This window comes from Stylophora pistillata, chromosome 6 (genome assembly GCF_964205215.1).
Source record: "Stylophora pistillata chromosome 6, jaStyPist1.2, whole genome shotgun sequence".
Classification (NCBI taxonomy): domain Eukaryota; kingdom Metazoa; phylum Cnidaria; class Anthozoa; order Scleractinia; family Pocilloporidae; genus Stylophora; species Stylophora pistillata.
The window spans coordinates 25024158-25036259 of record NC_142524.1 but is presented as its reverse complement, the minus strand read 5'-3'; the positions used below and the strand labels follow the sequence as shown (position 1 = coordinate 25036259).

Here is a 12102-nt window from a genome sequence, read left to right as displayed (position 1 = left end):
TAACGACTGATCGGTCCTCCGAAATCTCCTAAACCCTCCCTGTAATAAATCATGACTAGTTCCAAAACTATCCTTTCTTTTGCATGAGACAACTACAGAATTCTTTTCTATAAATTTGCAAATGAAATCTGACTGATCCATTTGGGATTATTTATGAATTAAAAGGTGTCATCTGAAGGTGTGGTGTAACAGGTCATGACTAACGGAAATATTCCGGAAGGAAATCCGTTCAGTTGAAGAACTGATGATCATCGTGTTAAAATTAATATCTTCATTCGTATTCCACGTGGAAACTGCCGTCTGAAGCAAATGGTACAGAAAAGTCGTTGATTCTAATGAGAGCGAGAAAAGTAGGCAATATTTTAAGCAGTGCTACTTTTTGGGTTCCGTAACTTCTCGTATCTGAGCCAATTATTTTTCGTACAAATAATTAATGTCTGTGGGCTCCAAAAGAATTAAAAAGTCGCTATTTCGTGTATCACCTTTAGTGTGTGATCTGATCGTGACTTCCCTTGGCCTACAGCTCGCGATGTGGACGTATAATGAAAACCGAATACGTCTTCGTAGCCAATATCTACCGCATTCGTAAAATTTGAATTAGCACAATTAACACGTCTTAGACTGACTACAAAAAAAATCTATAATTGACAGACAAATCGGATCAGAGGAGAAAATCATTTTGAACTCATTGTTTTATTAGCTTCTACGCTTTAGGATACTGCAGTTTCTACTTGATGATGGCTTCTTGGCTTAAAATTTGGGAAACTAACTGTGTCCCCAGTCACTGCATTGAATACCCCATTGCTTTGATATGCTTGTTTCCATTGTCTGGCGAGTGTGTTGCTTGATTGCCACATGTGTTAGAGTCATCATGTAGACCTCCTGTAGCAATTCGGGAGTCACAAGAAGAGCAGATTCTGCTGATTGGCGGTGAAGCCGATTCTTGCTTTGGATTGCCGAGGGTTGTCTCCCACCTCATTGAAACCTTCTTTGCTGCAGTGGGGCTACAAGGAGGCCTGTGAGCCAATCAGCCACTTCCACGTGTTACCACCCAGTGAGGCGGCGCGGTATTTCCCGTCAGCGATCAGCGAATAGAGTGAGTTGGCGTGCCTGTTGATCACAATGAATCTGAGCTGATGACCAATCTTTATACCGAGGCAGATCTTGGTGAAGGGTGTGTTCCAGTAGGTCGGTAACTTAGTCTCTTGTAAATCAAAGCCAGTCCTGCCTCCAGCAAGTTTATATGTATTTCTGTTGCTCCAGAAATGGGAATTGTAATGGAAGGTTCTCTGAAAAACAAATAAACAATTTTTCAATTTTTTTTCTTTTTTTTTTCAATCAATAATCTTTAGTATTTCTGAAAGGAGACAAGGAGTGTACCTTTGCGCCGTTAATCTTCATGGCCAGCGTCCATCCTCCACCACCGCATCCAAAGTTTCCCATGCGACAGTATACAGGAATCTTTTGTGAACCAAACATCAGCGGGTACACTTGGCTTCGTCTCGACCTTATGGAAAAAGAATAAGTCAGATGTAACGGAGTAAGTCAGCCTGTAAGCAGTCAAAAGGTCCTCTGACTGTATAAACATCCTGCGATCAAGCGAACGTTTTGGAATCTCGCAATTAAATCACTTCACTGTATACGTACTCTCCTTTGTCGTACTGCTCCTTGCAAGAAGAGAAGGGACAGACTCTAAGGAAGATATGACTACGATTTTAAGATCTGAGTGCATCGAGAACAGTTCAAAAATAAAAACATCACCGAAAAAAGTACCTGGAAGCTTTGGAGGCAAAGAGTCCTTTACCAGCGCAACAAGATTTTTTACTTCGGTTTGAAGCTTCTTGATGTCCTTGCTGATCTCACCGCAGTGATTGGCGGTACAGGATTGTTCTCTGGCGCGGATTAAAACAGCGAACAAAGCGAGGACATTTGCGATGAAATAAACTGCGAAGAGTAAGCGCATATTAAAAATTGATCAACGTCATGAAATGTTTTCTGTGAATAACTCGAATTGAGTTGATTTTGCTTCGTTACTGTTTGTTATCATTGTTAAACACAACTCGTATTTTCTTGGTCACACTCACCGACCTCCAATAAACAAGTTCCTGTCTGAAGTTTATTTTTAACTTCATTCGATCGCATTGTACAATTTCCTGTAAAGAAATTATTATAGCCTTTGAATATCTGCTCGTAATATAGCCATCTGTCTGTTGAAAAATGAGGAGCCCATTTGAGAGCGACTATATTGCAGTTTATAGAATCAAATTTACATGTCTTTTTTTAATGAGCTGACCATGCTTACATGCATGCATGCCCACACAATTAACTGAGGCCATTATTGTTTTGTTTTTGGTCCATATATTTCGTTATATAGTTAAAACGATAAGGACTGCGTTGAGCTTGTCGAGGGCTGTGCTCTTGGCGACTAGGTTTTCTATCCATTTGATCATATGTTTACGGCTTATTCAAAAAGCGAGGTATTACCGATTCAGCCACCAAGTTCACACGATTTAAATGATACTAGTAAAACGCAGACTAGAAAAGCGCGGACTAGTAAAACGCGGACTAGTAAAACGCTGACTAGTAAAACGAGGACTAGTAAAACGCGGACTAGTAAAACGCTGACTAGTAAAGCGCGGACTAGTAAAACGCGGACTAGTAAAACGCGGACTTAACAACGACAACAACAACAAAAAAAACAATTTCTTACGAAGGCGATAACAAGACTTAATGGCGAGCCAATTTAGTGAGTGACAATCCCTGTTTGACCTTTAAGCTACACATGGATTTGACATGCACCAGATACAAACGAATTTATAAGTTTAGGCTAAGAAAGAATTTTATTCAGCACCAGTTCAAAATCCTAAAATACACTTTCGCCGTAAATTTCACGGCAGAAACGCAGGAATTCGATGAATAAAAGTCGCATTAAACCCGCCTTGTGTCTAGGTGGAAAGAGTCTCATTGACTTCAGCTTTTTGGGAGAAGAATAACCGATTTACACACGCCATTACAGAAAAAAAAAACAAGCAGACTGACAACTCCAAAACACTTACAATTCGACTTTCCGTGACATTTTAAAACGGAACAGAGGTAAATCTTCGAAGATTAATCGTCGTTGGAAATGAAAAATACTTTCCGTAAGATCTCTGTTTTTCTCTTTACGAGAAAATCGTCGTCTAATCAGTTAACTTGTGTGTGTTTGTCACACCAGTACTACTGTTTCCTCAAAAGCGTATGCTTTTTTTACTCTTCAATTGACAGGTGTCACGTCGTGACAGTTACTTTTCAAAAAAATGTTTGAAAATTTGTTCGGAAGCCCTTTAACTACCTTTACAAATAAAAATGTTTCGGCGAAAGCTTTCTCTTTAATTTGAATAAAGTTTGTTTTCTTTATAACTCACTCGCTATCAAATTGTTAAGTTCAAGGAGGATTTTCCTGTAATTAAACTCGTAATTGTAGCCCTAAATCATTCGGGTTCTTCAAATGATCGTTGGTGATCGATGATGTATACCGTGCGAGGTTAGGTGCTGTGGCTATCGATGAAGCACATGTTGTAAGACAGTGGTAAGTCAAGAACCAATTCCTTACTTCTCTTAACGTGCCATTTTAGCTTCGTCTTTGTTATTTAACTTTATATATGTTCCTTTTACAATTAATATAATTGGTAGTCTGGAAAAGCCGGAATCCGGAATTCCGCCGGAATTCCGCCAGAATATTTCAAAGTCTGTTTTTTTAATTCAAAACGACTCCGATGATTTTCCGAAGAGTGTACGAGCTCCGAATATACTCCGATGATTAACACGAAGATTATTTCATGGTTTCCGAAGTTACCAAGAGAGCCCTGAATTTTTGAAGGCTTCTCTTTTCAATTCCTCTTTTTTCTTTTTTCAAGATTTTTCCGAAGAGTGTATGTGGCTACCATTTTAATCCCGTTTCGTTAATTTCATTTCCGGTTGTTTCGTTACGTAATATCACGTGACTTATTCTCACGTGCTTTTAGATTTTGAAGTCGCTTTTTAGGTCTGATGTAGTCCTGGTATGAGTCGCTGTATTCCCAATCAGGGTAAAACAGATCTTTAACGTGCTTAAGGCACGTTTTTGAATAAAATGAGCCGCAAAGGTAACAGTGTATGAGCTCCGAATACTGATACTCCGAGGATTAACCGAAAACTATGCGAGGGTCAGTCTGCCATTTACACAATTTCAATTCCTGGAAAGCACCGGAGTCGTTTTGAATGAATAAAAACAGACGTTGAAATATTCCGGCGGAATTCCGGATTTTCCAGACTACCCGTCAACAGTGAGCGAAGAACAAATAATTAGTTCAGCAACATCAAATGAACTTTTTACCGAAAATGTAAATTTTATCCTTTGTGAGTGAAATCGAGGAACAAATGAAGCATCTTGAACTACTTTCTACCAATTTCTTCGGAGTTACATCCATGGGAAATGGTTGAGATTACTGGCAACTTCTCCAGAAAGCGCCGATGAATTTACGCGGGAAACTTACGTCATTGAAGTTTGATTGGTTTTATCGTGAAACCAAAGGCGACGTGTGATTGGTGCAAACGCGCATTATCACGTGCAGTCACCGTGAAATCTAAACAAAGGGAAAGGAATGCGGCTGGGGTTTAAGCAGCCGGTTGGTGGGGGAGGGAGCGTTGCGTGACGAGCCCAAACAACGGCTGCGAAGGAGATGATTGGTGGGGGAGGGAGCGTTGCTTGACGAGCCCAAACAACGGCTGCGAAGGAGATGATTGATGGGGGAGGGAGCGTTGCTTGACGAGCCCAAACAACGGCTGCGAAGGAGATGATTGGTGGGGGAGGGAGCTTTGCGTGACGAGCCCAAACAACGGCTGTGAAGGAGACTAGTCCCCTTCCTCCCTCAGGCAATAATAGTTTTTGAATTAATAGGGGGACATCTGAAGTTGTGCAGAGGGAGGTTATGATTACGGAAAATATTCCGGAGAGAGATATATTCAATGGCTAATGATGATGCTGTGAATATCTACATTCGTATTTCGCGTGGAGGCTGACGTTCAGAATACATGGTACAGAAAAACTGGGTGGTTCTGGTTAGAGCGAGAAAAGCAGGTAATACTTTGGGAGGTATTACTTTTTCCAGAACATTTGGTTTGTTCTCCCATCAGAGCCAATTATTTCCAATAAAAATCGTCAACGCCCGTGGGTTTCTAGCAGAACACATGCAGTTTTCGGCATTTTGGCATGAGTGGACAGAAGCGGGAGTCGAGACCAAAGGGTGAATCGCGCGAAAAAAAAAAGTAATAATTTTTGTTCACTTTCCTCAGTGCATGACTTCTCTGCGCATGACAGTTCATGTCATCGATGTATCATCAACATCGACTATGTCTTTCTTGCCAAATTCTTCTTCGTTTTTAAAACCTGAATTGGCTTCGCACAATTAAAACTTCTTGGACTGGATTTCAAAAAGTGATGTTTGAGACAAATTAGACCAGAGGAGGTGATGATTTTAAACCCACTGCTTTGTATGCCTTAAAGCTTTAGGATACTCAATTTATTCTACTTGATGATGGTTTCTTAGCTTGAAAGTTGGGAAGTTAACTATGTTCCCTGTCACTGCACCAGGATGTACCCCATGGCTTTGATGTGTTTGTTTCCATTGTCTGGCGAGTATGTTGCTTCATTTCCACAAGTGTTGGAGTCATCATGTAGACCTCCGGTGCCGACACCAATTCGGGAGTCACAGGAACCGCAGTCATTTTCCTGGTTAGAAATGATGCCAATTCTTGCTTTGGATTGACTAAGGTTTGTTCCCACTGTATTGAACCCTTCCTTGTTGCAGTTGTACTGTAAGGAGGCGTGCGAACCAATCAGCCACTTCCAAGTATGGCGACCCAGTGAGGTAGCACGGTATTTCCCATCAGCGATCAGTGAGTACAGTGAGTTGGCCCTCTTATTGATGACAATGAACCGGAGCTGATGACCAATCTTCATACCGAGGCAGATCTTGGAGAAGGGTGTGTTCCAGTAAGTCGGTAACTTAGTCTCTTGTAAGTCAAAGCCAGTCCTGCCTCCACCAAGGTGATAGGTATTTCTGTCGCTCCAGAAATGGGAATTGTAATGGAAGGTTCTCTGAAATAAGGAGTGACATTTTTATTTCATTTTTTTTTTCATTTTCAATAAATCAAGGTCCTGAAAGAAGACAGGGAGTTTACCTTTGCACCGTTAATCTTCATAGCCAGTGTCCATCCTCCACCGCCACATCCAAAGTTCCCCATGTGACAGTAAACAGGAATCTTTTGAGAACCAAACACCAGTGGATACACTTTGCTTCGTCTCGAACTTATGACAAAAGAGAGCATTTAACGGATTGAGTCAGCCTGTATGTACGAAAAGAGTCCTCATACCTGCAACAATGGTCTTTAAGTATCAAGCGAGCTATTTGGAATTTTGAAATGAAAACATCGTACTGTTTCCTTACTTTCCTTTGTTGTACTGCTCCTTGCAAGAAGAGAAGGGACTGGCTGTAAAAAAGAAAAGACTGCGGTGTAAAGATGTGAGCGAGTTGAGAACACTTTGAACATGAAAACATCTAATGCCGTTTCCCAAAATATGATCCAAAAAAAGTACCTGGAGGCTTTCGAGGCAAAGCGTTTTTTACCAGCGCAATCAGATCGTTCATTTTCGTTTTAAGCGTCTTAATGTCTTTGCTGATCTCACCGCAGTGATTGGCGGTACAAGATTGTTGTCTGGCGTCGCTTAAGACAGCAATCAGCTCGAGGACATTTGCGATTAAAAAAACTGCAAAAAAGCAAGCGCATCTTGAGATTGATCGGCGTCGGGAAATAATTTCTGTGTTGTTCAGTCGGTGAATAACTGATTGTGGTGATTTTGCTTCGTTATTGTTTGTTATCATTGTTAAACACGACTCGTATTTTCTTGCTCGCACTCAACAACATCCAATAGACAAGTTCCAAGTTTAAGTTTGTTTTCAAGTTTATTCACTGCGTACATTGCTAGTGTCTTCCAAAGAAATTACCGGACTTTGAAAATCTGTTTACAATATAGCTGTCTATCTACTGGAGAATGAAAGGCCAATTTGAGAACGGCGATACAGCGATTTCATAAAATCAATTTTATATGTTTATTTTTAACGAACTGACTATTTTTGCATGCATGCATCCCTAAACAATTCCTAAAACAAAACGTGAGGTGTCCTCAGTTCTGCATTTAAGTTCATACGATTTGTAGAAATCACTTAAAGGCCGGGTAAGTCTCTAGAGAACCTGTGGAGTTCCATCGGTGAGGGGTAGTACAAGATAATTTGGTTTTATAGCTTTTTAGAAACTGAGTTGATCATGTAAATTGAACGTAACGTCATTAATCCCTTGGGAACCTCTGTCATTGACGCCTACTCTTTTAATTAAAGAGATCATCTAATTGTCGCGACTGCCTGCACTGACAAAGCGTATTAAAATAATTTTATTGACAAAAAACGTCGGTTTAAATACAGAACAGAAATTAAGCTAGACGCATTTACCCTTCAACAAAGTAACCCGAAGCTGTAAAGATTCTCAACTTTTCATCCTAACATGGAATACAACTTGTATTCCATGTTAGGATGAAAAGAATTGAATTCCTCCCCCCAGAAAATGAAATATGTAAAGCCAAAATGAAAAGAATTAGTTACGTAAAGATGCTAATCAAACACGCGTTTCCTAATTAAAACCAATTGAGAGTGTTTCAAGGTGTTTTTAACAGTAAATTCAGTTGATATGTGATTTTTTGTGATCTCCTTTTCGCGTACCTGGTTATGGAGGTTGCGCTCTTTTGTTAGTTAGCCCCCAACTAACTTTGCGTTCGACAGTTTTTAGAATTTGCTGCAAACATAATATATTTTCAAACCAGAAAATTGCGTCACTCGTGCGCCAATTAACACGCCTGGGAAATTGCAGGTTGATCGAACTTTGATCTGGTTTCGCTGTAAATTGTATGTTGATTAAACTATATCATCATTTCGACAGATCAGGAATAGGTTCTACCGTAAGGCAACGAATAATTGCATTTAGGGGCAAACTGATCATAAAGGTAGGGGCTAAGGTGGAAGGGAGAGAACTTGCTCCATAAATCGCTTTTCGATTAAAATATTCCAAATTTAATAGGTCGATTCTCTGCCATGACTTCCAGGGCTTAAATATTTAAGTTGACAAACACGTACTATAAACAAGATGGGTGGAGTAGGATGCTTGCGACAGTGAAGAATTAAAACCAGTAGTACTTGTTAGTGCATTGAAACCTGCGTTGAAAGTAACCCAGGTTGCGCTGCTACCTCACATACCTTACATGTGGATATAAACTTAAATCTTGATCTTCTTTCCTCATAGGACAAAAGTGAACGCGACAAACTCGAAAGGTAATTTGGGTATCCGGTAATCAGTGAATTGGTAGGTCAAACAAATAATTGAATTCATTAAACAGGCGATGGATCGTCCTTACTGTGACGTGTTCTCAGATTTCCCTAAAATTCAGAGGTCAAGGAACTGTGACATAAAACTGCCCTCAATAACTTTCGGGTTTGTCATGTGTACTTTTACACTTTCCTCCAACAGCCTTTCTTAAAGTTCAAACGAAGTTAAAAAATGGGCGGCTGTACACAGAGCCTACTTGCGGGCGATGGTTTGTTTTTCAAGCGCGAGATTCAGCGCGGCGAATTTTCGGTCGCCACATTGGACTGGTGGAAAATCTGAGTCAAGTGACAAAGCGAAGAGGAAGGGGGAAGTAGATTAAAATTTTTCTCTCCCTCCCCACCCCTCTCGCTCTCTTACTCGTCCTAAATCTTCCATCCGTCCATTGTGGCGACAGGATATTCGCCGCGCTGAATCTCGCTTACATGCGATACCAAACCGCTATCAGTCTTCTGCCTTGGACTGGTATACCCCAGAAAGCATGTTAAGTGACCACTAGTGTTTTTGAATAATAGTAATTGAAGCAATATGGAGCAAAGAATTCCACGATTTTTTTTTTATCCCAGAAAAGCATAGAATTAGTTTCGACTGCAAAATTGTTACTGACCGATCTAGCCACCTTTGTTTACATGATATAATTGAATTTATTAAATGAGCCAAGAAACTTTAACCGTTCTCGCGATTCTTCTCCACATCAGATCGAAAGCAATCGAAACGATCCACAGTGTTAGGTTTGTGCCTGAATTCCCCATTTTGCACCACAGTTCTAGATAGAAAGAACTAAAAACCCTCTTTACGTTAAAAAGACTGTGCATTTTAGTAACGACGAAAATTAATTTCGCAGCACTGAACCCCGGTGACCAATGGATTTAAGCGAACTCGGTTCAGTCGCCCACCTCATAACTCTTTCATAATACAATTTCTGACCTGTGTGGCTCACAGACAATTTGATTAAAACCCGAATTGGTTTCACACAATTGAGACGAGTTAGACTAGATTTGAAGACAAATCTGACCAGAGGAGAAAATAATTGTGAACCAGTTGTTTTATTAGCTAGTAAGCCTTCGGACAATACATTTTTCTCATTCATTGCAAGCTTCTAAGCTTGCAATTTGAGTCTCTTGTCACTGCACCAGGATGTACCCCATGGTTTTGATGTACTTGTTCCATTATCAGTCGAGTGTGCTGCTACATTTCCGCACGTATTGGAGTCATCTTTGTATCCTCCTGTACCAAAGCCAATTCTAGAATCAGGGGCTACGCAGTCTTTCCCGTTATTGCCAAGGAAACCATTCCTTGCTCTGGAGTAGCCTTTGCTACCCCTTGCATTAAACCTTTCTATGTTGCAGTTGTGCTGCAAGGACGCCTGCGGACCAATAAGCGTCTTCCACGTGTCGCGGACCATTGTTGTTTTTCGGTATTTTCCATCAGCGAGCAGTGAGAACAATGAGTTGGCCTGCCTTTTCATGATAATGAACTCTTTCTGGTGGCCGATCTTCATACCGAGACAGATCTTGGAGAATGGCGTCTTCCAATAGGATGGCAACTTATTCTATTGTGAGTCAAACCCAGTCTTACCTCCTTCAAGGTTAGAAGAATTCCTGTCACTCCAGAAGTGAGAATCGTAGTGGAAGGTTCTCTGAATTAAAAACAGGGAAAGTTTTTACTTAATATTTTAATTCTTTAAATTCACTTCAAAAAGTATTTTTACTTTTTTTCCATCAATCTTCATGGCCAGCGTCCACCCTCCATCCCCACACCCAAAGTCTCTCATTTGACAGTAAACAGGAATCTTCTGAGAACCAAAAGTCAGCGAGTACACTTTTCTCTTAGACTACCTTTTGGAATAAAATTTGGAAAAAAACCAAGCAAAGTTTAGCATGGACAATATATTTTTTGAATATCGAATACTAGTTTTATCTTTTTTAAGAGATACTCCAAGATGCGATAGGTAATAACTATTAACTAATCCCTGGTTTGAAAAGACGTCTGTGCTACTGCAGAGTGGCTTTGAGCAGTAACAAGACGTAAAATGGTTCCTCCGGCTCAAAAGCTGTTCACGCTTCGTCAATTTCTTCCCTCTGCTCAACGGCGTTCACGCAGCACTCTTGGGAGACTTGTGTACATGACGCGTAATGTCAAACAAATCAGTTCTATAAGACAAAAATACTGATAATAAAGAGTAGGATAACTAACCTGTCCTTTTCATATTGTTCTTTACAAGAGGTGATTGGACTGGCTGTATGAAATATAGTATACCATTCCACGGTTAGTCTGAACAAAGCCTTCGTGACGAACTCTTTATAATTTAAAAAAGTTCCCAACACTCAAAAATATGATTACTCGGTTTACCTGGTGGCTGCGAAGGAAAAGTCTTGTTGACTAGCAAAATAAGATTATCCAGCTTTGCTTCCAGCGTTTTTGTGGCTACGTTTACATGCGAATCCTTAATAAGGTTACAAACCATCAAGTTGTCGGTGTAGAATTTAGAGGCAGTGAATGTTACTCGTTTGACATTGCGGGACATATTAGCGGCGCATACGGATACATACGAATACATACGACTAACATACGACTACATACGAATACATACAAGTAAAAAAATACGAAAACGAGTAAAATTCATACGAGTAAATTTGTATGCAAAGTAACGACAACCTAAGTAAAATGTAACATGAGAGAGCAAAAGATAATTGATATGTACTCGTCATGCATTACTTCCCCGACTAAGGAAAGATTGCGTTACAAGAGCAAAGATCCTTGATATTAAACTGGTGGCCTGGGGTCATGCCACTGTTAGTTACATCTTCATCACGGTTCCTTTCTCAACTGTGTCATCTGTAAATCAGTATTTCACTCTTCAATCTGTTCAGTGCACAGCAAAGATTGAACGCGTGAAGACCATTCACTGCGCGACAGGCCAATTTTTGCGCACATCGGATTACCTGGCATGACCCCAGGCCACCGGTTTAATATCAAAGAGCTGTGCTCTTGTAACGCAATCTTTCCTTAGTCGGGGAAGTAATGCGTGACGAGAAAATATCATATATCTTTTGCTCTCTCATGTTATATTTTACTTAAGTTGTCGTTACTTTGCATAAAAATTTACTCGCATGAATTTTACTCGTATTTTTTCGTATTTTTTTACCCGTACGTATTCGTATGTACCCGTATGTTACTTGTATGCTAGTCGTATGTTAGTCGTATGTATTAGTATTTATTAAAAACTGGATCATTGGATAATGCAATTCAAGACTTTTTATCGGCTTAGCCATTATGGTATATCAGCCAATATACCATAATCTACAAATATGGTAAACGTATGCGTCAGCTTAAAATCAAAAGGGAGCTAAAAAATCCAGTTTCTCCTAACAAAATAATAATTTCTTGGGGGCGTTTTTAATAAAACAATTATTCCACTCGCGCTTGTTGGATATGAGATGATTATAGCCAACTCGGCGCTACGCGCCTCTTTGGCTATCTATCATCTCATATCCAACGCGCGCTCGTGGAATAATTGTTGAGTATCCGTGTGTTACTCGTATGTTACTCGTATGTCACCCGTATGCACTCGTGTGGTGTTTTATTCATGATCGGTTGTTTCTTGTTCGCACTTAAATCACCCAGTTGGAAAAAACCAAATTATCTTGT

At 40.1% G+C, this 12102-nt stretch overlaps 1 protein-coding gene and 2 pseudogenes across 4 annotated transcripts; all 3 read right to left on the bottom strand.

The window, feature by feature from the left end:
* Positions 1-150: 150 nt before the first annotated feature.
* Positions 151-1573, bottom strand: LOC148729009 (putative skeletal organic matrix protein 5; annotated as a pseudogene). The gene is made up of 2 exons (XR_015988737.1): positions 1381-1573; positions 151-1289 (listed from the first exon to the last, which is right to left on the bottom strand). The product of XR_015988737.1 is annotated as a putative skeletal organic matrix protein 5 (transcript).
* Positions 1574-5519: 3946 nt separating this feature from the next.
* On the bottom strand, positions 5520-8508 carry LOC148729008 (putative skeletal organic matrix protein 5). 3 transcript variants are annotated; one of them, XM_088725342.1, is made up of 4 exons: positions 8325-8504; positions 6468-6510; positions 6202-6328; positions 5520-6118 (listed from the first exon to the last, which is right to left on the bottom strand). In XM_088725342.1, exons 3-4 carry the CDS (start codon positions 6262-6264, stop codon positions 5600-5602), a joined length of 582 nt encoding a protein of 193 aa, XP_088581468.1. In that variant the 5' UTR covers positions 6265-6328; positions 6468-6510; positions 8325-8504; the 3' UTR covers positions 5520-5599. The 3 variants fall into 3 exon arrangements, with proteins under 3 accessions (XP_088581468.1, XP_088581466.1, XP_088581467.1); XM_088725340.1 differs by lacking the exon at positions 8325-8504 and adding an exon at positions 6617-6761; XM_088725341.1 differs by lacking the exon at positions 6468-6510 and having other exon boundaries at positions 8325-8508.
* A 994-nt stretch (positions 8509-9502) lies between these two features.
* LOC148729007 (putative skeletal organic matrix protein 5 pseudogene) lies at positions 9503-10978 on the bottom strand (annotated as a pseudogene).
* Between the last annotated feature and the right edge of the window lie 1124 nt (positions 10979-12102).

Bases quoted from the DNA above. Each gene is read 5' to 3' on its own strand.
- LOC148729008 (XM_088725340.1), bottom strand. From the start codon at position 6,668: ATGAACGATCTGATTGCGCTGGTAAAAAACGCTTTGCCTCGAAAGCCT. The intron at 6,511-6,616 runs GTACTTTTTTTG...TCTTTTTTACAG, and splicing joins TTTGCCTCGAAAGCCTCCAG to CCAGTCCCTTCTCTTCTTGC. The intron at 6,329-6,467 runs GTAAGGAAACAG...TTTTGTCATAAG, and splicing joins GAGCAGTACAACAAAGGAAA to TTCGAGACGAAGCAAAGTGT.